This window comes from Panulirus ornatus, chromosome 61, assembly GCF_036320965.1.
Source record: "Panulirus ornatus isolate Po-2019 chromosome 61, ASM3632096v1, whole genome shotgun sequence".
In the NCBI taxonomy this organism is placed as follows: Eukaryota; Metazoa; Arthropoda; class Malacostraca; order Decapoda; family Palinuridae; genus Panulirus; species Panulirus ornatus.
Window position 1 is genome coordinate 7176589 of NC_092284.1, and position 23580 is coordinate 7200168.

General features: G+C 38.6%; 1 protein-coding gene across 4 annotated transcripts in view; it reads left to right on the forward strand.

Moving 5' to 3' along the window:
* Srrm1 (Serine-arginine repetitive matrix 1) overlaps nt 1-22231 on the forward strand; it is a 41574-nt gene extending 19343 nt beyond the window's left edge. For 2 of the 4 annotated variants that reach the window (XM_071696770.1, XM_071696773.1), the window contains 13 exons: nt 567-737; nt 1651-1772; nt 2804-2908; nt 4272-4511; nt 5636-6151; nt 6346-6478; nt 6683-6816; nt 9107-9448; nt 10234-10431; nt 13405-13675; nt 15564-15662; nt 17193-21170; nt 21271-22231. In XM_071696770.1, the coding sequence (XP_071552871.1) occupies nt 567-737; nt 1651-1772; nt 2804-2908; nt 4272-4511; nt 5636-6151; nt 6346-6478; nt 6683-6816; nt 9107-9448; nt 10234-10431; nt 13405-13675; nt 15564-15662; nt 17193-17315 (2454 nt within the window). In that variant the 3' untranslated portion in view covers nt 17316-21170; nt 21271-22231. Of the gene's footprint in view, nt 1-566; nt 738-1650; nt 1773-2803; nt 2909-4271; nt 4512-5635; nt 6152-6345; nt 6479-6682; nt 6817-9106; nt 9449-10233; nt 10432-13404; nt 13676-15563; nt 15676-17192; nt 21171-21270 lie in introns of those variants that run through there. The other 2 variants (XM_071696771.1, XM_071696772.1) reach the window with 2 other exon arrangements.
* The last annotated feature ends 1349 nt before the right edge of the window (nt 22232-23580 follow it).

The following is a 23580-nucleotide window of genomic DNA, read 5'->3' on the forward strand; positions in this document are numbered from 1 at the left end:
AATGTGGTTAGAATGAAGATTTTATAGTAGTGAGTCATTACAAATATGATATGCATGATAACATAAGATGTGTGTGACTAATGTTTCTATGTGAGGGAAAGATTTTAATGCATTATACTGTATGTTATAACTTGCCAATCAGTTACTTGAAACTGATATTGACATTGACTCAGCCTTCTAGGAGGAGGATGGAGACTAATGCTGCACCTCAGCCTTGTAGTGGGAGTCTGTGCTGCTCTCTCAGGTTTGCTGTGTTAGTCTCCTGTAAGAATAGATGCCCTCGTTCTTTATCGTTACTCAAGATGTTTTCCTGGGACAGTATACCCAGCTCTCATGGTGGCTGTCCATAGCACTAGTGAACATACAGTTGAAAGTAAACAGTTGGATTAATTATTTTACTGCTCTGTTCATATACTTCATATTGATAGTTTTGTCAGTGTTATGATATACATGTTCTGGTCTTCTATTTGTCAGTAAATCATTGCTTACTGCTCCCAGGAATTTGAAGCCCAAGCATACCCTATCATGCTTGCCCATTTTCAAAGTTTATCTGTTATATCTTACAGAATCCAGATCCCCGGAAAATGCAGATCATGTTGACAGGGTTTTTGAATGGCAAGAATGCTAGGATCTTCATGGGTGAATTATGGGATCTCTTGGTATCTGCCCAGGCGAGTCCTTCAGGCATACCAAAGCAGTTTCTTGATCAGAAAAAAGAGGAACTCAAAAAGAAATTAGTAAGTTTCCCAAGTTAGACATTATATCAGGAGGAGCAAATGATGGTATTTTTCTTTTACCGTGTTATTGATAGAGTGATATGAAATTTAACAGTTGTAAGCATCTTGATTATCATCAGAGTGTATAAGGAGCATTTTACGCAAAGATGTTTGATTGTTTATGTAGTAATGCCCTTTATTCATGATTACATGAGCATCTCTCAATCTATCCCTATCTCTAATGCATGTTCCCAAGTGGAACTCCATCAAGGGGGTGGCCACGGCAGTATAGTCTTCATAATAGTGAACTTCATTGCTGCATCTTGGCCTTTAGTGCCTAGCCCTTAACAGGCCACTGGCAGAGGGCAACTTAAGTGCAGTGTTTGCAGTGTCTCCTACCAATTGTTCCTACTGACTACTACTACATTCATATTAAGTTTTTATGAAGTGATGCCCTTTATTTCCAAGGTAGTAGCTGCATGTTTACTTTCCTTTCTACCCTAAGAAGTGCTGCAATTTTCCTATTTGAGTAAGATATAAAAGAATTAATTTAAAGATAGTCTTTTGGTTATTCTTGGCTACTTTCCCATACAAAAGGTTGTTTATTTTTTCTTTTGTTTTCAGGTAGTGTATTGTGAGAAACTCTTATGTAAACTAATTAATATTTTTCTTTGATGAATACTTTTTATGTTTTGAAACTCATTTCTGTAGAGAATATTATGCACATGTGAGCCTTGATTTTGGCTGTTTGACCCAGTTAGACAAATGTCAGTAAGATAAGATTATGAGAAGCTTGCTTAGGATTTTATCCTTTTTATATTTTAAATGTTGAAAATCTGAATTAATGAAGGTGGAGCTTATAAGTATTTATTATAAAGAATTTAAGTAATAGGAGCTTATTATCTTAGTGTTAATAACATTTTTATATTTTCAGGAAGAAGAAGAGAGGTTACAGAAGATTCAGGAAGCTCGACGTGAGAGAGACAAAGACAAAGAAAAAGAAAAAGAACGTGACCGTGATCGTGACAAGGAGAAAGAAAAAGACCGCAGGGATAGGTAATTCTATTATTCTAGTTTCCTTGGTGTTTTGCATTAGTATTGTGAGGACCACCGTGGAAGTTAACTTTCAAGATGAATTATTTTTAGACTCTGTAGAAGATGGCAGACAACCCATATACTACTCTATACTTCATGTGAGAAATAAATGAAGGCTGCTCTGTACTGTACTTTTTCACTCTCAACCTCCTCCTTTCACTCACACTTCTGAACTCAGCCACCATCTTCTGCAGTGTCTCGCTCAAATCTGCCTCCAGTGCTGTATCATCAGCAAACAACTGATTCACTTCCAAGGCCCTTTCATCCTCCACAGACTGCATAATTACCCCTCTCTCCCATGACTTGCATTTACTTCCCTCACCATTCCATCCATAAAAAAATGAAACAACCATAGGTACATCCCACCCCCCTACCACAAACCAACCTTCACTTGGTTAAAGCTTCTCTGCTTATAGCAGATTTCCTCCTGCACTGTATATTCTTGAGACCTTCCACAAAGCATCTCTATTAACCCTATCAAATGCTTTTTCCATATCCATAAATGCCACGTAGCATCTAGCAATGCTGCAAAAAAGGTTACCTTGACACTTGCCTGAGCTACACTGCCTGGTTGTGATATTCCTCCAGCCTATCCATAGAAATGATAGTCTTCCGGGCTTAACCTCAAGTGGCCCATGGCCACACAATGCTCATTCACAGTAAGGATAACATTTTGCTATTGTTGGTAAAATGGTATACGTTGTTGTAAGTGTTTATACTTGAAACCATGGTAGGCAAGGGATCTTTTGCATATAGATACTGTTTTAGTTTTTTACCATTTAACAACCTAAATGGAAAAATTGGTGTAGTATTCTTGTATGGATAATTTTCCCAACTCGTTCTAATGTATATATGTGTAGGGAGAAAGTAACTCAAGCCAAGGATTATATCTCTATTATATTGATTTCGGATGTTTGTCTTGAATATTTAAGCGTGTATTGTTTGTTACTTATTTTGTCAAAAGTGAATTTTTATGTATTCCTCCATTACAGGAGAAGTCGCAGCAAAGATAGAACTTCCAGAAGCTCTCGACGAGACAGATCACGATCACCACGTTCCAAAGATGACAAAAAAGATTCAAAGAAAGAATCATCACGGTAAGCAGGTTTTTCCTCATACAAGTGATTGTTTGTTGTTTTCACTCTTATGTTAGAATTTCCCCTCGTCTTCATGAATTGTGTTAGGTGTGTTGTGTCTACAGTGACCCTTCAGAAAATACATAGCTTGTTGGATAATGTAAGTGATGAGGAGAAACTCATATCATAATGTGTTTATCAACCAGTGAGGAGGGTAAAAAAGAGTAACAGGAGATATATGAAGGAAGAAGTGACCCAGTTGACAGTTGCTGTATGCAGATAATGCTATACCCTTATGTGTATTAGAGTGGCAGTTGGATTGAATGGCAGACTTTTGAAGGGGAGAAAGACAATAAAAGTGAATTCGAGTAAGAGTATAATCTAGCATCTCTGTGAAGTACTGCATTGGTAGTTAGTCAAATGGTCTAGATGTTTGAAATGCTGTACAAAATGATTCATTAATTTTATGGATAGTGTTGTGATTCAGGAAATTTCTAATCCATGCAGAATTTATGAAAATATTCAGAAATTTAGATTTATATATAGGAGCAGGGGACTGGAAACCCTCCCATGTATTTCAGTTTCTAAGAGATGGAACATAAGAAACCAAGCAAGGGGTATTCATCTTCTTTGTTTGCACTTGCTGGGGTCTGTTCCTGTTGCTGTCTCTATAATGTTGGAAGTGATGAACATGTATCATCCCTGGGATAGAGGAGGAATGCATGAGGGCAAGAGACTGTCTCAGTTAATTCACATACAGAACTTGTATAATGAGTGAAATTTTGAAGGCTATGGCATTGTAGAGGAGGATGTTGGGTGAATTGTTATTGGCTTTATGCTTTGTGTAGATGGTTTTGTGGAGGGAGATGTCACAATAGATATAGATGACATCAAGTATGAATGAGCTTTTGACACTGTGTGTATTCATAGTATCCAGTGTAAGTGGGAATATAATAAAAGATGAAAGATAAGGGCACTGATAGGGACAATGTGGTATTGATATTGTTGTTGACTTTAAATTGAGTTAATTGGTAATAACTTTAGCTTTAAGCGTTCAGGTAGGTGAAGGATTTGGTTAGATAATTTTGTTTATACATGCTTGCCATTTTCCTTGTGTGCAAGATAGCATCAAGAACAGATGACAAAGCCATAGAGGGAAAATTCCTTATTTAGTTCCTTGCTCTGTTCCTACTTTTGGAAAGCAATAAAGAAAGAAGGGATTTCCAGCCACCTGCTCCCGTCCCTCATAATTGCTTTTTACAGATAGCAGGGGATACATAGGCTGCATTCTTTCTACCCTATCCTTAGGGATACATATGAGATAATTTTTGTTTGGTGGCTGCATGCTTAAGAACTTTTGAGGATTTCTTTTACTTATTTTCAGGTGGGACAAAAAGGATGATTCAGCTAAAGTAAAAGAGGAAAAGAAAGAAACCAATGGTGAAGTGTCAGCAAAAGAGAGATCTGCAGCTATCAAATCACCTAAACATGAAACTAATCTAAAACATGATGTATCAGTAAAACAAGAAAAACCTGAAATTTCCCCTAAGAAGGAACGCAGTGACAGAGGAGAAAGGGGGGAGAGAGGACACTCGCGTGATAAGAAAAGCAGACGAACAGACAGGTAGAGTTGTAGTTTGAGGATCTGTCTGTCTAATCTTTATTGCTGATGCTTACTAGCTCTTTTTACAAGTAGCTTGACCAAAACTTTAACACAGTATTCAAGTTAATTGTAAAGAGTGATGTCTTAGATTCAATAGCCTTAACCATGGATCCAAGAATTTAGTTTGCCATTTTTACTGTTGTGTTTTATGTACTAACCATAGATTGTGACAGATTTATTTTCCAACTGATCAACTTTTGCAAATTTCAGTGTCTTTACCATGCTGATTATTAGTGATGTCATTAATATACATGAGAAAGAGAACTGCTCCCAAGATTGATCTTTTGAGCAGGGATACCAGGACAGACTGGGAGGAGCATGGCTATAGGTTAGATTCATTGGAACTTCGGATGTGGGCAAAGAGTAGTCAGTGTCTAAGGAAGCGTTGATTATATTTGAAGGTGAAGTTTTTGGTAGATGAAAGGTGGGACGCAGGCATTTAAGGAAGGGTAGTTGAGTGATGGGATGAATTTGTAGCTAACCAAAGGGATAAGAAGTATATATGTGATACCTGTGATGAAGAAATGCAAAATTTTGGGAGATATACATGAGAAAATGGAAGGAGGTCAAGAGGAAGATGCAGGGCTGGAAATGAGGGCAAATGAGGGTTGGGGTAAGTATTGGCAAACCTCAGGGAGAACAAAATTTTTTGGAAGGAGGTGAATAGAATAAGAGAGATAAAGGAAGTGTATGAGGGTGTGCCAAGCTAGAATGGGTCATTACATGTATTAGAGGATGGAATTTTTGAGATGGAGATAGTAGTTAAAAAGTTAGTTTGTAAAGCTGTAGAGAAAGAATTCTGACTTGATCATAATAGTTGCATATGAATTACACTCTGATAGAGATGGGGGTTAAGATTGGAAAAAATCTGAAAAGAACATTAAGAAAAGAAATCTTGGGAAGTAAATTTTGATAATTGATATGAACAGATGGGTGGGAGGTAAAAGGAGAATAAGAAGTGATTGGTTGGTGTGGACTATTATTGTAAGGTTGCAAAACAGTACATCACTTTGTGATGTGTAGATTAGCACCAGATATGTTTTCCTAGAGCTCAGATGGAGCATTATGAAAATATTTCATTTCAGATCGCCTAGGGGTAAATCTCCCAGGAAAGATGATCATCGAAAACGCAGGAACTCTCCTCGAAAACGATCTTCAAGTCCTCGAAAACATTCTCCTAATCTTCGTAAGCAGTCACCCAGTTCTCGAAGGCGGACACCCACACCTCGTAAACGGTCACCCACGCCACGTAAACGGTCACCATCACCTCGTAAGCGATCGCCCACTCCTCGTAAGCGATCACCCACTCCTCGTAAACGGTCACCTTCTCCTCGTAAACAGACACCCACACCTCGCAAACAGTCACCCAGTCTTCGTAAACGGTCACCTAGTCTGCGTAAAAGAACACCTACTCCACGTAAACGGTCTCCTAATGCCCGTAAACGTTCTGCCAGTCCACGCAAGCATTCTCCTATCATTCGCAAGCGTTCTCCAAGCCCCCGTAAGATAGGAGGAAGCCCACGAAAGCGATCTGCTTCACCAAGACCTAAACTTCGAAGGAGGCCTTCAAGGTCTCCCAGTTCCAACTCAGAGTCTTCCAGGTCAGTAAAAAATTTTGATTATTGTTGATACTGATTAATAAACAAGTAGCTGTAATATTATTGCTTGAAGTTTCCCATAGTTTACTGCGCTTTGATTCAAATCACTGAGGAAATGTACTATTTTTAAAAAAGAGATTATAAGATACTGCTAGCTGAATGTACTTTACCAGGTTTCCTTTCTCCCCAATAAAAAGTGGTTCAAGGTCTCGGAGTCATTCAGCCCCAAGAAATAAGGAAGATGACTTTGAGATTCATCGGAAAGAAGATTCTGTCCTTAAGAAAAGACAGTACAGGTCCAATAGAGATCCTTCCAGTTCAGAAGAAGAGGTAAGTCTTTTCTGTCCATGAAATCAGCATATATTAAAACATTGGTGTAAACTCTTGATTATGTGAGTTTTCATCTGGGCTATTTGGCATATGAGTCGTGTAAACTCTTGATTATGTGAGTTTTCATCTGGGCTATTTGGCATATGAGTCAAATTTTTTATAACCATTCATTTATGTTTGAACAGTTACATATCTCTCCAATAGGGCCCATCCCGTAACTTTGTTGGTGAGCATAGAGGAGGTGGAAGTCCCCTTCGCCGCAATTCTCCTCATCTCAATAGAAGATCACTTTCACCACGTCGAGGGAGAAGGTCTCCCTCGCCTCGGTACCGACGAAGGTAAGTTTTTTGTTAGTTGCGCAACTCTCTGCCAGCAGCTTGTTAAGAATAAGGCAACGAAGGCTAAGAAGAGCGGCGGTGTAGTTCATCAGTTATGAAGACTTTCCCTATGGCTACCCCCTTGAAGGAGTGCTGAAAGGGAAATGTCATCAGAGAGATAGATAGATAGATAGATAGATAGATAGGTAATCATTGGTTTGTTTTCACCAGTAATGTGCATATCCCCTTTAGAGTGACAGGTAAAGCCATTCGCATAAAAAAATTCTGCTATTAGAATTAAGTTGAAGGTATATGAAATAGATATAGTCATTTACATTTTTAATAGCATGTTTGCACAAACTGGAAATGGGCATTTTCCATGAAATAATTAGATATCAGAAAAAGTAAGAAATCCACACATGCAAATAAAGGATTGCATAACCATGAAACAGTTCATTTTTGTTTTAGTATGGTGTTCATCTTATGGGTAAAAGCATATACCAGTCATTTTTGTCCCATTTAAAAGGGGAAAGAGAAGATATAGCAGGGATTTATTTGAGTTGTGGAGGTGTGTGTAGACATAACTTTCAAATGTACAAACATTATCAGTGAAAAATGGAAAAGAATTCCACGTCTTCACTGGACAAGAAAAGAAAGTGGTATCATAACTGTCAACTGTGCAGCCAGTTTCCACACTGGCCCTCCCTGCCTTTCCTGCTCATTCCAGGGGCTGTATCTCAAGGACTGTCCCCCCATGCCCAACCCCATTCACCCCAGTGAGTGTACCCCCAGGCCATCCCCACTCATCCCGGAGACTGTATCCCAAGGATTGTCCCTCCATGTCTGCCCCACTCATCCTAGGAACTAAATAATGGGAACTGCCCCTCCAGGCCAGCCTGCCTCATCTTAGGGACTATATTGTAGGGACTCGCCTTCCACACACAGACTGTAGGAAGCAGCACTCAGTCATGTTGTGAACCTAGATCTTACGAGGCTGGACACAAAACGTAGAGCACACAAGAGCAGTGGTGTTAAGTTATATGTGTAGAGTAGGGGAAGTGAACCAACAGCATGGTAGATGGAATGGGATGGTTGAAGTGAGATGGTATTAGGAGAATAAGCAGTGGAAAGATTTTATTTCTACTCTGGCTAAGGAGGTGGAAGAAGAGCCATCCCAGGCATTACTAGGGCAGATGTGGTCCTTTTCAAAGCTTCCTACAATTTTAAAATCCAGCTGTTGGACTGACTGTGTTGCCGAATTGGTTCTGGGGGTTCCATAGTTTGAAAATAGAGAAAGTAGGTTCAAAGTCTTGGGGAACAAATAAATAAAATGGGAAGCATTCATTGTAGCTTGGCTGTTAAAGAGGAGTATTGAGAGAAACCTCCGAGTGGGACAGCATTCAAAGGAGCTTGGTTGTGGTCGTGAGGTCCTGAGAACAACCATCTCCCTGGAAGATAACGTTTCTCGAGCTGACAGTCTCCCACAGTGATCAGACAGCTTGTCTTGCTATTCCTTGAAGATTTTGTCGGAAGTGCCCAGTATCTTCAAGCCCACTCTTGGGCCTTCAGACCCCCATTTCCTTTGGAGGATTTTGTAGCAAATTCTCATGATCTGGACGACACAGAATCTCCACAGAAGGTTACCTTGATGCTTGCCCCAGTAACACCACTAGATTGTAACACTCGTCCTGCCTTCCCCAAGCATCAGTGGTCCACGTACCTCCATCTCAACAGTTTACCACATGGTGGTGCCATTGAAGACCACAGATACTCAAAACTTGTTGCTGCCGTTCGTAAAATGGCATACACTGATTTAAGTGTATGTATAAAACCTCTATAGGCAAGGTACTGTTAAAAGAAATATAATATTTTCAATGTACTTCTCATGAAAATTATAAAGGAAGAGTCAATATACATTTTTTTATACTTGCATGCCATTTTCCTTGTTAGGAAGTTAGCACAGGAACAAATGAAGAAACATAGTCGTTTGCTTACATCCATTCTCTGGCTGTCAAATGTACTGCGCTGAAACCACAGACTTTTTCAACATCCAGACCCCACAGACCTTTCTGTGGTGCCCTCCAGCTGCCCTGGTTCAATTGATATATAGATAAATGTTTGTTTTGACTGCTGACTGTCATTATGTATCATCCCAAAAATATCCAACATATAAGGCATTAACACAAAATGTGCATTGTGATGAAGATTTTATGAATCGTATTCGTTATCTTTAAATAGGCACTGATCCAACCCATGTGTTAGAGAAACGTGCATGTGATTACTTCACCTTTATGATATATTCATTCTACAGATCTCCAAGCCTTCGCCGTCATTCACCAAGCCCAAAGTTCCATAGGAGAACTCCCACTCCTCGTGGTAGGAGGTCTGTTAGTCTAAAGGTTAGCCCAAGGCTGCGCAGATCACCTAGTCTAAGAGGAAGAATGTCACCACACATGAGGAGAGGCAGATCACCAAGTCCCCGAATCAGGAGATCACCTAGTCCCAGAGGACGTAGATCTATAAGTCCTCGGGGTCGTAGATCTCTTAGTCCAAGAGGGAGACGATCAATTAGTTCAAGAGGGCGCAGAACACCCAGTCCAAGGATACGAAGGTCAGCAAGTCCTCACAGGAGACCTGTAACTCCTCCTCAGAGGTAAGAATAGTTATTATTTACTGGTGCCATTTGTACATCTTTTTCCAGTAGCACAGTTTTGATAACTTTTTTATTCTATGTTAGGCAGTTCTGGCAAATCATATCTGGACAGTTATATGTAAAACTTAATGGGCCCTATAATGTCCAGCTAGCATGGTCCAGCTATTCATGGCCCTCATTCACAATATTGTCGTCAAATTATATTTTTAGGTATTGGTAGGTTGGCAGCCAATGGCCAGGGTTAGGTTAGGTTATAGTCTGACTTCAGTTCATTCTCTCCTGTCACGTTCCATGCAAGCTTGCTTCAGGTTTTTTTTTTTTTCTCTCTCAGTAGAACTTAGGCAGAGAGCCACCTTCCAGTTTTATCTTTATGTATTTGATTGTAGGAATAGATCCCTGGTATCTGTATTTATGTGAAGAGTGACTTTCCCTGGATTGAAGGGAAATTAACAATTGAGATAATGTATGTTAGGTAACAAGACTATAGAACTAGCAGTGATGAAGGGGAAAATTTTCCTTAGATAAAATCCTGACAGTCAGAAAACAAATTTAATTTGTAATGATTACCTATGCTTTATTTCATTAAATGCTTTTAGCACTACTGGTATTACTCATGCTTAATTAGCTCATCCATAATGCACTCTGTTCTTCTCATATTTATCTTTTGCCTTTCAGAAGCATCAGTACACTTATCAGATTTCAACTAAACTTCATGAAATCAATTTTATGTCTTGAACAGTAGGTTAGTTGGTTGACTTAAAGAAAAAATTTCCAAATACCCACAGGTATCGTCGCTCTGTCTCACGTTCCCCACTTCGCAAGAAGCATAGAAGTATTTCAAGATCTCCTCGGCGGGGTGGTGGCCCAGCTCTTCTCCCAGCTACTGACAAGAAACACAATATTAGCAATGCTAGTCGTTTGATGCAACTTGCCAATTATTCTGCTGACACCATTAAAGAGGTTCAGTATAAGCTAACGAAGAAGTAAGTAACCTTTTTTCTTTTGCCTGTTTCTAGCTGAACAGTAGGATGGTCAGTACTGAGCCTCTTTCACCAATTTTTTTTGTTGTACAGGTTTCCAGAGACTCGTACACAATGACACTGCTCACACAAATATACGTTTTAGCATCAGTTATTTTTTTTGTGTGCCTGCTGTTTCTGCCTTATAACACTGATAATGTTGACTGATATAGTAAGGAAATGTATTAATGTTTTCATCAAAATATGCATTGCTTTTAATTAGTCATGAAGTAATTGATGATTGATGGGAGCCCAAATCATGTCAGCATTTTAGCATACAGCGGTGCCAGATTATTCCTCACCACCCCCACCACCACCACCATACACATGTTGACTAATTTATGTATGTGTACATGCATTCTTGTTTTTGAGATGGCCTATGAGTTTAAATGCCAAACTTGTTCCTAGATAGGTAATTACATACATGCACACAGGACATAGCATGAATTTAAGCAAGAAACATGACATAAAAGATGTGAATAAGTACTTTTATAGTATAAAAATGGTTGATTAATGGGAAAAAAATGACTGAGGACACGATTAATGCCGACAGCAGACATATGTTTAAGAAATTGTATGATAGTTGAGAATGTTTAAAAGATGAGGCTCCATCAGTGTAAAACTCCCTCACTGCTAAGTGCAAATAGGTAATTACATCAGACAAAAAGTAAGCTGCAGGAACCTGTACATGACAAAGACTTAGGAGCTGAGGTCATCACAAACCTGGGCAGAGTGCCACTTTGGGAGAATGGCTGAAGAGACCAAATGTCTTCCAGGAAATATTAGAAATGCGGTCAAGTTCATGGATAAGGGAATATTTGTTCAGCAAGCTATTCACGTCTTACATAAGGCCAAAACTCAAGTATGCCTCTCAACTTTTGTCGCTGTTCATAGAGATGCACAAAGAGCTAATAGGGGAGGTCCAAATTGAGCAGCAAAGACTGCAACAGAATGGAGGAAAATAACTTGCAAAGAAAGACTAGAGGCCTTTAGTTTATCCTCCTTGGAAGAGAGTAAATAGCAGAAATGGTAGTGGGAAAATGCTGAAGTTCAGAACTGAATTTTACAATGGTTGGAAATTAGAGATAAACTGGTAGGTGTGAATGCCTAGATTAGGGCATATGTCTGTCCATATGCCCTAAAAGAGAGAGAGAGAGAGAGAATGGGAAGAATTAAACTACAGAATTTATAAGTTTGTTTGATGAAGTATTTGTCCCAGCTCTTATAAAGATGGGAAACTCAAGCTTTATTAAATTCAGGTTTGGTAAAGAATAGAAGCCTTACAGATAGATAAGTTATGCTGAGATATGATTTTTTGGCTTGCATGGAGATGTCCGAGTACTTTCTAGACTTTCTAGATATTGTACAATTTCCTGATCATGCTTCAAAGACTTTGGGGAAAATTCTATCATTAAATAATTGGAAAGTACTTCAAATGCATTAAAAATGTCCAGACCCCTGACCATACAGGCAATTTCCTTTTTCTTTCTTTCAAACTGTTCGCCATTTCCCGCATTAGCGAGGTAGCGTTAAGAACAGAGGACTGGGCCTTTGAGGGAATACCCTCACCTGGCCCAATTCTCTGTTCCTTCTGTTCCATCTATATCCCTTGAAGCGTGTTTCCTGTGGAAACTACCTCAAGGGGGTGGCCATGTTAAACTGGTGAGCCCCAGTGTTGCTTTATAGCCTTTAGTGCCTCACTCTCTCAGGGCAATGCTAGTGAAGTGTTTCCAGAGTCTCCTGCCTAATGTTCCTCATTTATTTCTAATTAATGTGTCGTATCTAATATTCCAACCTACTACTTCTACCTCATGTTCCTGCCTGATGTACCTACCTTCAACTTCTACCTAATGTTCCTACCTTGTACTTCTACCTAATGTTCTTGCCTACAACTTCTACCTCATGTTCCTGCCTACTACTTCTACCTCATGCTCCTGCCTTCTCCAACAGTTTTGCCAAAATGTAGGGCGAGCACATAGCATTCACTACAGGAAAATCTAAATTTGTGAAAAATGAGTCGTGTGAGTTAAGATGTGACAGGGAGAGATTGTATGTTTGTGGACAGAATGCCAACAGTCTATGTGTGGATGGGGCAGAAAGAAAAGACAGGCACCTGGGTTAGAGTAATGCAATTTGACAACCATTGGCTCATTCCACAGCCATTACTAACCCTCACGATACTCACACAGGTAGGACTTGGATTATACCTGCCTACCCTCTACTACCAACTTGCTTGCCTCAGCAATAAATGCACTTTCTCAGATATTTCTGAGCCATTAGTACTGACCATGTTTATTTTTCTTTGTTGGAATTAAGAGAATAAGAAACTGAAGATTTGGGAACAGCATGTGACTCGAAGGACTTGTTAGAAAGACTTTGAGAAATATTTGGTTATGTAGAATGTGTAGTATTGTATTGTAGATCATTGGTTGGCCAAGATTTATGATTATACGTTGTTTTAGTAGTTAAAAGAAGTAAACTGTGGAAGTTGAAGGCAGTGTGAGAATGTATCAGGGTTATGGGTATTACTGATGACTATTCCAGAGGAGTTATTTTTTATTGTATATTATTGATTGGCTCTGTTTTTAAAGTTGTAGGTATGAATGGAGACTACAGTCTCTTGTGGTGAATCAGTTCAGAACACAGTGTAAAAGCTAGAAGTCTTCATAATGGCTTGGAAGTACATTTCAGTTAATCACACCGGACATGGTATCAGGGTGCTTATAAGTAAAGTGAGAGGCTGCATGCACTTAGTCCACTGTGTTATGGGAAGGAAATGAAGGATGAAAGATGGGTTTTACTGGTTTGTATTACTTTTTATTTTGCTTTCCTTTTTTTGCAATATGCAGGTAATACTGCCTTGAGATAACCATGGTGATTAGAATTGTTTTTAAAGATGTGCTTTATGAATCAAATAATCATCCATCCTATTCACAGAAATGAGAATAATCATCCTGCCTCTGCCAGTGAGGATTCTGATTCAGATGAAGGCAGAACAGTGCGAAGAGTACAGAAGAGAAGATCGCGGTCTGTGACTGTATCAGCATCTCCACGGCAGAGGAGGAGGTTGGACTCTGGCTCTGTAGAGGGTTCAGTTGAGGAAGAAGAAGATGAGGGCTCCTCCAGCAGAGAATCCTCACCAGTTGAAAAGAAGAAGAAGAAAAAGAAGAAGAAACATAAAAAGAAAGATACCAGTTCAGACTCAGAGGTAAGGGAAAAAGTTCTAAAGATTTTGATCTTTTTTCTTAAAGTCTGATTGATGGGTCTTTCTTTGCTTGTATGCACACTCCACTTCCTCGGAATAGTGTTCTTATTCTGAAATTTGAGGTTGGATGTATTACTTTTCTTATAATGGTAGTTTTTGAATCCTAATTGTTTTTCTTTCTTTAACAAGGTAGGGATAGGAAAAGGACGACAGCCTCATTTTCACATCCATTCTAGGAGTCATTTCTAGCCAAACATCTTGACTGTGTCATGTTCCCCAGTTCAGCCCATTGACAGCAATATTCCTCTCATATACCACATAAATCTAGTTCATTCTGTCCTATGCACACCTTTCTTCTTACTGAATGTTCAGGTCCTGATATCCTAAAACTTCCTTTGCTCTGTCCCGTCTCCACCTCTCCCTTACCCCTTACTCTGACTCATAGATCATTTTAATTAGCCTTTCATAGTTCTTCCTCTTCACAGTCCCATTCATTTCAGTGTACCCTGTTCAGATTTCTCAATTAGACTGTGCTAACCTTGCATTGTCATTTTATGCAGGATCAGTCCCCCTCATTATTACACTCTCTTTTTGTACAAGATCAACTTACACCACAAATTGCCCTCAGGCATTTCATTTCCAACATGTCTCCTTGGAGAAGAGCGATGGTGCATCAGAAGATGTATAGGATGTGTGGACCAGGTATTTTTTATCTTCGTATCTCTGTCTGTATGTCTGATGTCCATTCTCTCTTGGAACTCCCATTAAGGGGATGGCAAAAGAGTCTCTACTTAACCCTATCCTTACATGCCTCACACTCATATGCAATTCCACTCATTCTTCTATTTCTCTCCTTGTACATTTCCAATCTATTTCCTCATATCACAGGTGGTCGTCCTCTCACACCAACCTCTGTAATCATACTGTCATGGACTTTCCTTGTAAATGCCCCATCTTGCATTCTTTCCACTTGCTCAAACCACCTCAGAGTATTATGCTTCACCCACTCTGCCACTAAACAATTTATCCCCTTTGCATTCCTTGCCATACCACATCTTTCATACACCTTATTTCCTTCTTCATTCAATATAGTCATACCACATTCTTCTCTCAAATATCTCTGTTTCACAGCCTGGATTCTTGACCTCGCTGAACTTCACCATGTCTGTGTTTCGGCTGCATAAGTCAGAGTTGGGAGGATTTTGATGTCCCTTAATCTTTTCTTTACTTCCATACCTTTCATTATTATGTTAAGTGATCCAATGACTCTTCTACATTGTTCTGCTCTCTCCCTTATCTCTCCTTCCATATCACCAAACTTGCCTAAGAATTGCACCCAAATATTTGAATTCTCTCACCTCCTCCAGTCTCTCTCCTCCTGTATCTATAACATGGTTTAGTACACTTTCTTCTTTCACTTTGTAGGGTTTTGCAGAATCTATACTTTCACTCTGTTTCCTTTCAAACACCATTACCTTACTTTTACTTGCATTCATCTTCAATTGCCTACACTTCCACACATCATAAATGACTCTTACAACCTTCTGCAACTCTCAGCAACACATTATCATCCGCAAACGGGCTTGTCACTAGCCACCATACCTCAACGCCACACTCCATCTCTGCACCCCCTTTCCCAAGGTTTACTTTCATCTCTCATATCACTTAATCCAAATATATATGTTAAAAAGACAAGATGACATCACACACTTGTATACTGAAACTTTTGCTCAGCTGTCCATACACTTTTACACATACATTTACATGTCTCAAGAAGGCTTTTAGTGTGTCATATTAGATACTTTAAAAAGAAAATTTTCAAAATAGTGTGGATCATGTTTTGAAGTTATTTCATGATTAAGTAATACATATTTTTTTTTTTTTTTTATAGATGTCAGAAATTGAAGAGAAGAAAAAGAAGAAAAAGGATAAGAAAAAAAAGCACAAGAAACACAAGAAGCAGAAGAAACACAAAAAGCATAGACATGAGGTGAGCTACAATGGTATGGAGCATGTCTTTCTCAGTTTGGGTACGGTTAAAGCAAGAAGTCTTTTAAAGTAACTTTTAAACATCTTTGACTTGTTATTTTTAGGTGCTTCCTCTTGACTTCTGTTATAGATCGAAATTTGTGAGACACTAGTTCATGCATATTTGTATTGTGCTATTTTGCATACATTAACTTTTGGGGGAGGAAAGGAGGAAGAGCCATTTGTAGTGGAGTTCACATATTATGGGGTCTCTTTTGCCGTCACCACCTCCTTGAGGGAACGTGCATCATAAGATAGAGCCACTAACTGAATGTATTATTCATCATTATTTTAGTGAGACGAGACCCCAAGCTCTTTGTATTAGTCATCATTATTTTAGTGAGAAGAGGCCCCAAGCTCAGTGTATTATCCATCATTACAGTGCTGTTATAGGAAGAGCCACAAGCTGAACATATACATCATGAGAGTCATGGCAAGTGGTTAGGTGAAAAGATAAGTGGTGGTAAATACCATGAGTAAGATGAAATCCGGCAAAGCAGCTGGATAGGATGGGGTTGCAATTAAGTTTCTCACTAAAGGGGCTGATGGTATTTTTGATTGGTTAGTTAGGATTGTTGTACATGTATGGCTCAAGGTGAGGTACCAGAATGACTGTCTAGTACAAACATGAGTGTTCGAATTACAGAGGTAGAAGTTGGTTGAGTATCCCAGTAAGTTGTATATGGGAGAGTTGTGATTGAGAGGGTAGTGAGTGACATGTGAGGAAGAATATGGTGTCAGGAGTGGTAGAGGATGTGTGGAACAGATGTTTTAAGAATTTTTGTAAGAGATGCTTTGAGAAACAGAGGGATTTCTATGTGGTATTTATGTATCAGGAAAAAAAGTATAAGAATTGATAGGGATGCTTTGTGGAAGGTGTTACGAATATGCTGTGAGGGGGAAAAGCTGCTGAAATCAGTGAGAAGTTCTTGTCAGCAGAGAGGATAGCGAGTGGTTCCAGGTGAGGATGGGTCAGTGGCAGGGACATGTGATGTCACCATGGCTGTTTGCAAGGGTCTTGGAAGAAGCAGTCTGTTGGAGATGGGCAGGCCCTGGGAAAATAGCATTTCCATTTGTCCATCAAAGAACACTGAAGCATATGCTTTGTGCAAAAGAAGTTATGGTTGCATTCATAATGTAATTATACCATACACCATTTCCTAGCATTGTGAAGCAGAACATCTTTTCTAGAAGGGAAGGTTGAATTGGTGATGTAATGTACCAGGAAAGTACGTGGGTAAGTAGGTTTTGGGCTTTATTAGCTCTTTAAGTTACTGTAAGCTTTCATAATTTTCCCCTAGGCCTTTGCAGTGTTTGAATTCCCCATTGCCAGTGGCTAAGAAGTCACAATGAAATTCACCAGTTTTGAAAACTTTTGCTTTGAGTGAGTTCCCAAAGGGAATGAGCCTCAGAGATATAGATAGATAGATGAAAATTTTCTTGTATGTTCTTTTCAGTAGCATGTGTCACTCACAACTGATTCCTTTATCAGGAGTCTGAGAGTGAGTCGGGCGAAAGCATCGGCGGGGAGGAGTTGGAGCGAAAACTGCGAGAAAAAGCCTTACTGTCAATGAAACGTCAGGAGCGATCATCAGCAGCCTCAGAATCAGAATAGATGCCTTTGATGCCATTTATACCCAAGATGTGAAATACACATGAGGGTTGTTTGTACCCAAGATGTGAAGCACACATTAGGGTTGTTTATACCTAAGATGCAAAGTACACATGAGGGTTGTTTATACCCAAGATGTGAAGCACGCATGAAAGTTGTTTGCACCCAAGATGCAGAGTACACATGGGGGTTGTTTAGACCCAAAATGTGAAGTACTGTACATATAAGGGTTATTGAGTTATGAGTCGTGTTCAGACTTCACTATTTTCATGGTTGTTAATATGTTTTCCTTTTTTTTAAGTTTTCAGATATGACTTTGAGTTTGTAGATGAAGGCAGAAGGTAGATTTACCATTGTACAGAATTCATTCAAGTCAATGTAAAGGTGCCTGGGTCCACATAAACTGACAGCATTTTAACTTGTAATTTTTTTGTGTTAGGCCTTTGTTGTCAGACAAACAGTAGAAGCCATGTAATTACACAAAGATGGAAAAGCACAACATTTATTTGTGTTAACTAGAGGTTAACATATGTAAACCTACTATTATGTGAAATATGTTAACTAGTACATTCTGTTGTGTTTTTCAGAAAGTGTTTGTCGTGTTAGGCATAAAGTATGTTTCCAATCTGACACATCAGTAATCAAACAAGGATGTATATAGTGTACATTCCCCAAAGTTTTACTCACTATATTGTTGGTGAATAAAGGCCTACCTACTCTCATGCCATTTTTTGTTGACTGGTCAGTATGTTTACCCAAAAATATGGTAGACTATTTCAAGTCTCCATTGATATAAATGTATTAAGTTGAATAGGATTGGTATCGCTATGTATATAGTAGGTGTTAAGATACCAATTGTTCATATTGTTTTGGTAATCCAAGTTGATATATACTATTCAGTGTTCCATTGAATAGTGGGTTATTTTAGTATGGTAAATGCTTATCAGGATGAAGGTAATTCACTTTTCCAGCTCTACTGTTTTTTTAGAACCATTTGGGTATCTGTACTTGGTTGGATTTCTTTAGTGAATGTATGATTATTATATTGATTGGTTATAACAGGAATTAACTGCATAATGTGATTTTGTAATCAGTATTTTCTTACATTCAATTTGAAGTACAGCTGGGTTTTCACAGCACAATATTTTTATGAAACTTCAACGTTAAGATCTCATTTATTTCTTCACTTGACACTAAGAGATACAGACTTGGACATCTGGGTGAGATTTGCGGCTAGGTTACCAGTGAGTGGAAGCCAGACTACCAAAGTAAAGGTGTCTGCTTTTTTCTTGCCAGTCATTAACTGCCATGAGTTCTCCAATCTTTATTTAATGAGAAATTGATGAGCACATGAGCTGCAAGTGAAGCCATCTGTTGTCATGTAGAACCACTGTACCATTATGGAAGACTTGAGTACCTGAGGTGAAACAAGGAAGGTGGAATGTGGCTTTTTCCCTCCTGCAAAATGCATTATTTTTCAATTATTCTCTTTTTCATTGTCATACATTTTTGCTGTTACTTCTGCGTGAGCAAGGTAGCACCCAGGACAGTTGACTAAGCCATAGAGGATATGAAATCCTCATTTGATTATTTGTTTTATTCCTTTATTTTTGAAAAGTGATACAAGAGGGGAAAATTCCCAGCCTCCCAAACCTGTAGTCACCCATGACACACAAGATGTGTGGGAAGTATTCTTTCTTCCCAAAGGATAGGAAAGAAAGAATTTTGTCAGAAATTTGATTGAAAAGCATTGAAATATGTTTTTCTTTAATTTTTTCCTAATATTGTTTTTGTGGATCTTGGTCTCATTTGTCATTGGCTCGGGCATTTGTGAGTGCGCTGTGAAATTTAGTGTTGATGACTATTGTCAGAGGTCAAGCATGTCATACAATATACACAAGGCCACACCTTTTTGTTTCATCTGTGCAGCAGCAAGTGGACTGATGAAGTACAAATGACTTTATTAAATGTTCTGAGAACTTATCATCAAAATTACCTGAGTCGTATGTAGGTTGTAATTCTGCAAGGAAGGCTTATCCTCGCTAACGTTTCTTCCAAAACTTTTGGTCTCAAAGAGACAGGCCCATATCTAGATGCATTGGTGTTCCTCCATTTTTTTTTCAAAATGGGTTTTGAGTGTGATTTATTATCTGTATTCGCCATACTTTATTGTTGAATTTGATGTTAAGCCAGTTGATTTTGATGGTTGGAATAATGGATCGGAATACTTCATCTGTATGCTTGAGTATGATACTGGAGCTGTAAGGAACTTTGGAACTGAATTAACTGGGATGGCTGTGTTCCAATGGTCACTTGGTCCCTCATGCTTTATGTGCAAACGTAGGATAATTGTATACATCAGTTGTATGATTAAGCTACATATGCCTAAATAGACATGCTTTGGAAATGTATTTGTACTTCACTGTGATAAGGTTGAATGAGACAAATATAAAACAATTAGGATTCAATATAAAAAAAGGAAGCTGCATAGAACAGTGACATTAATTATATCCTATATATAGGATTTCCACCCCAATCCCCTTCTTGTATGCCTTTTTAACTTTTCTTCCCATCATGTGGCTTTTGGATGGCATTGTATACATAGGATTTCTTTTGCTGTGAGACCCCATCCACTGGGAAATCATGTAATATCATGTGTTGGTCTGCTATTTTGCTCCCCTGGCATGCTGGATATGCTTAAAATTCCAGATTGAAGTGAGAAACATATCTTTGAAATCCAGATCTGAAGGAACATATGCCTCCCTTTTTGTATAGCTGTGATGTATTGTTTATCTCCACAATGATAATGGAAGTCTTGGAGCTTACAAGGAGAGTGTATGATAATACAGTTAAAGGGGTTGGTGAGAGGAAGGCCACCTGTGACCTGGGCAAATAGAGTGGAAGATTATGCTGGGGGGGAGAGAAATGGTGAAGGAATGTGTGGAATGGTGTATGTAAGGACAGGGATAAGTGGAGACTCTTGCTGTGTCACCCTGTTGATGGGAGTTCCCAGTGGGAATGGGAATCAGAGTTATAAACAGATAGATGATAATGAATCATGTTTCTTTGCTCTTACTGTTCACTCTGTACTTGTATGTATTTTGACCCATCTTATCCACACATCCCATATGCCTTCCAAAGAGGTTTGAGTGCAAGTGGCTAATTTATTTAAAGCTTTTTCTTCCGTTGAGAAGAGTAACAAGTTACTAGATGCATGGTTCTGTGCTTATATCACTGGAGAACATATTTCAGTACTATTACCATCATGTCCTTATGTTTATCTTGTCATTTTCATAGCCTGAAATTGATGATCATTCACTTATTTGAATTTCATTTGTATTCAACAATGGGCATATTTTCAGTCCTACCGTCACAAACTTCTTTGATCATCCTTATCTCTACAATCTTCAAATATGATATGAGTTTGACATTAAGGAAGCCATCTATCTATATCTGTATCTCTGATGCTCACCTGCAACTCCCTCAAGGTGGCAGTCAAGTCTCCATAACTAGAGGAATCCAGTGCCACTTCTGAGCCATTAGTGCCTCATCTTTAATGGATCATCAGCAAAGTGCAACTCCAGCACAGTGTTTAAAGGTTTTGATCTAATGATCCTACTGACCACTACCTACTGCTCCTGCCTAATGTTCCTACCTCTACTACTACTACTACTACTATTACCTACTGCTCCTGCTTAAATGTTCATTCTGTTTATTGATCCTACCATTTTGCCAAAAGGCTGGGTTAGCACTATGTGCTCACTGCACAAAGGATATCCCTGGATTTGATTATTTGTAACTTTAAAGTACACATTTTTCTGTATAATTATAAATGTTATCAAGAAATAATTAAGAGAGGTTCTGTTATGATCAAAATCTATTTTGTGGGCAAGAAATAATTCAGAGAGATTCTGTTATGATCAAAATCTATTTTGTGGGCAAGAAATAATTCAGAGAGATTCTGTTATGATCAAAATCTATTTTGTGGGCAAGAAATAATTCAGAGAGATTCTGTTATGATCAAAATCTATTTTGTGGGCTTTTCACTTCCATATTTTGATGCTGACCATCTTTATGTTCACTTCTCCATAGATTCAGTCACTGTCTTTTGTTCATTGTAAGCAGGTTTTATGTCTGATTCAATGTTTATATTACCAATGTCTTGATCATCAGTTAAATCAAGACCTGAGGCATTTTTCCAGGCAAGTTATTAAATACGTCTTCACCATCATCTCCCAAATCTTTGTCAGTAACTTTACCGATAGGAAAGTTATGGGGACCCTTTTGCTGTGGCCCCCCCTTTGAAGGGGGGTGTTCCCAAAGGGAATGGGCATCAGAGATACAGAGAGATGGATAGATTGTTCATCACATTATTGGAAGATTGTACTCAAGTTGACAGACTCTCTTCTCCTTGTCTAACTGTGCTTGACGTGTATGTTATGAGTGTTTGAAGTATGACCAACCAAATTTTGGAGTTATTCCACATGTAACATAGGGTTAAATGACACATTGCCTGGCAGTTTGTTTGCTGATTAGACAGCTGGTTATAGACCAGGGCAGTTAGTGGTTTGGATGAGGAGCAGACACATTACTATGGTAGTTTGGCATTCTTCTCGTATTTGTGTAACTGCCTCTCCCCACCGTTTGTAATAACTACCAGTCCGTATATCCCATTCTAAGTGCAGAAATAAGTCTCAAGATCTGGAGACTAATTGACTTTTATAAATGACCTGCCTTCAGGATTGGGTTGGGAACCCCAGTCCTGCTGAATCCAGTACCACAGAAGGTGCATAACCCTATGCACTTTATCCACCCCCATGTAAATGGAGTTAACAATGATAGAATCTGTGAACTGTTAATAAAAGTTTTATATGAATATGTATTTACTTACATAAATTGGAATACAACCTGAAAAATTGGATAGTTCTTTTTTCTCCCTAATTGCCATTCCTACTTCAAAAATCTAGTGTTAGAAACAATAGTTCCATTTACACACATCTAGTCACCTGTCATGTGTAGTTTACATATAACTAAATTATTTTTATGTAAACCAAAGCATTTCAGTGGACCACCATTAGTTTTCTCACTTGTAAGACAACTATAACCTTTATTACCATACTTACTCTACTTTATTCCCCAGTGTGTGAGTTTGATAATGAGTGTGGATCAGTTTGAGTGTTTGGCAGGTGTGTTCAAAGCTCCAGTGAACAGAAAACTTGACATAGTAAATAAGAAGTTTGCAAAAATGTTTGGTTGTCACAAATCAAGTGTATAGATGTTAAGATAGATAGAAACAATAAGAACAGTGGACATAGATAACTTGCATAGTATAGTTGGACTTGGAAGGATAGATTGAGAACAAAGATGTGAGGATACATGGTGTAGAGAAATATAAAAAGTACATGGATAGAAGTATTTTAAAGGGTGTTATGTAGATTTTATGATAGACAAATAGTTAGTGAACATGTATAAGAGCATAGTTGAGGATACATGGAGGATCGGTAGACTGGAAAAATTGTATTCAGAGACTTTGGTTTAAGACTGAGAGGCATTTCAGATGAGGATGTGAGTGGAATGATGTGCAACTGAATAGAGTGGAACCATGCAGAGGTTGTGTGACTGGTAACGTTGGTTTCACTCAAACCAATTTGCTTTAGTGAGGAAGGAAAATGCCCACATATATGTGTAGTTCACATCTTACTTTTATCATAATAGACATGAGTTGAGAAGGTATATATTAAGTGGTTTAAGAAGTTGTCTGTACACATGATTCATCCCATGTGATCGGGAGCAGTAATACAGGAGGGAAGGAGTTACACATTGACTCCCTCCCTTCCAAGTGACCCTCCATGACATGTAGGAAGTGTAGGCAGTATCCTGTCTCCCCAGAGTGTAGGTCATCCACATACATTGTAGGTCATCCCAATAAGTGAATAATCTGAAATATTGTAAGTTCATCCCAATAAGTGAATAATCTGAAATATTGTAAGTTCATCCCAATAAGTGAATAATCTGAAATATTGTAAGTTCATCCCAATAAGTGAATAATATGAAATATTCTAAACATTATTTTTTCTTTCTCTTCGCAGATGTATATATTATTGTTTATCAAAGGAAGTTCCCCTCGGAGAATGAGTCTACTTTCTTCCATGTTGGAGAACATTGAGGTGATGGGGAAGAGTGTGCGCTGATGCCTCGTCTCTTTAGTAAGTATAATGTAATTATTGGCTATTTACACACGTGACTGCATTCTATATACACTTAATCA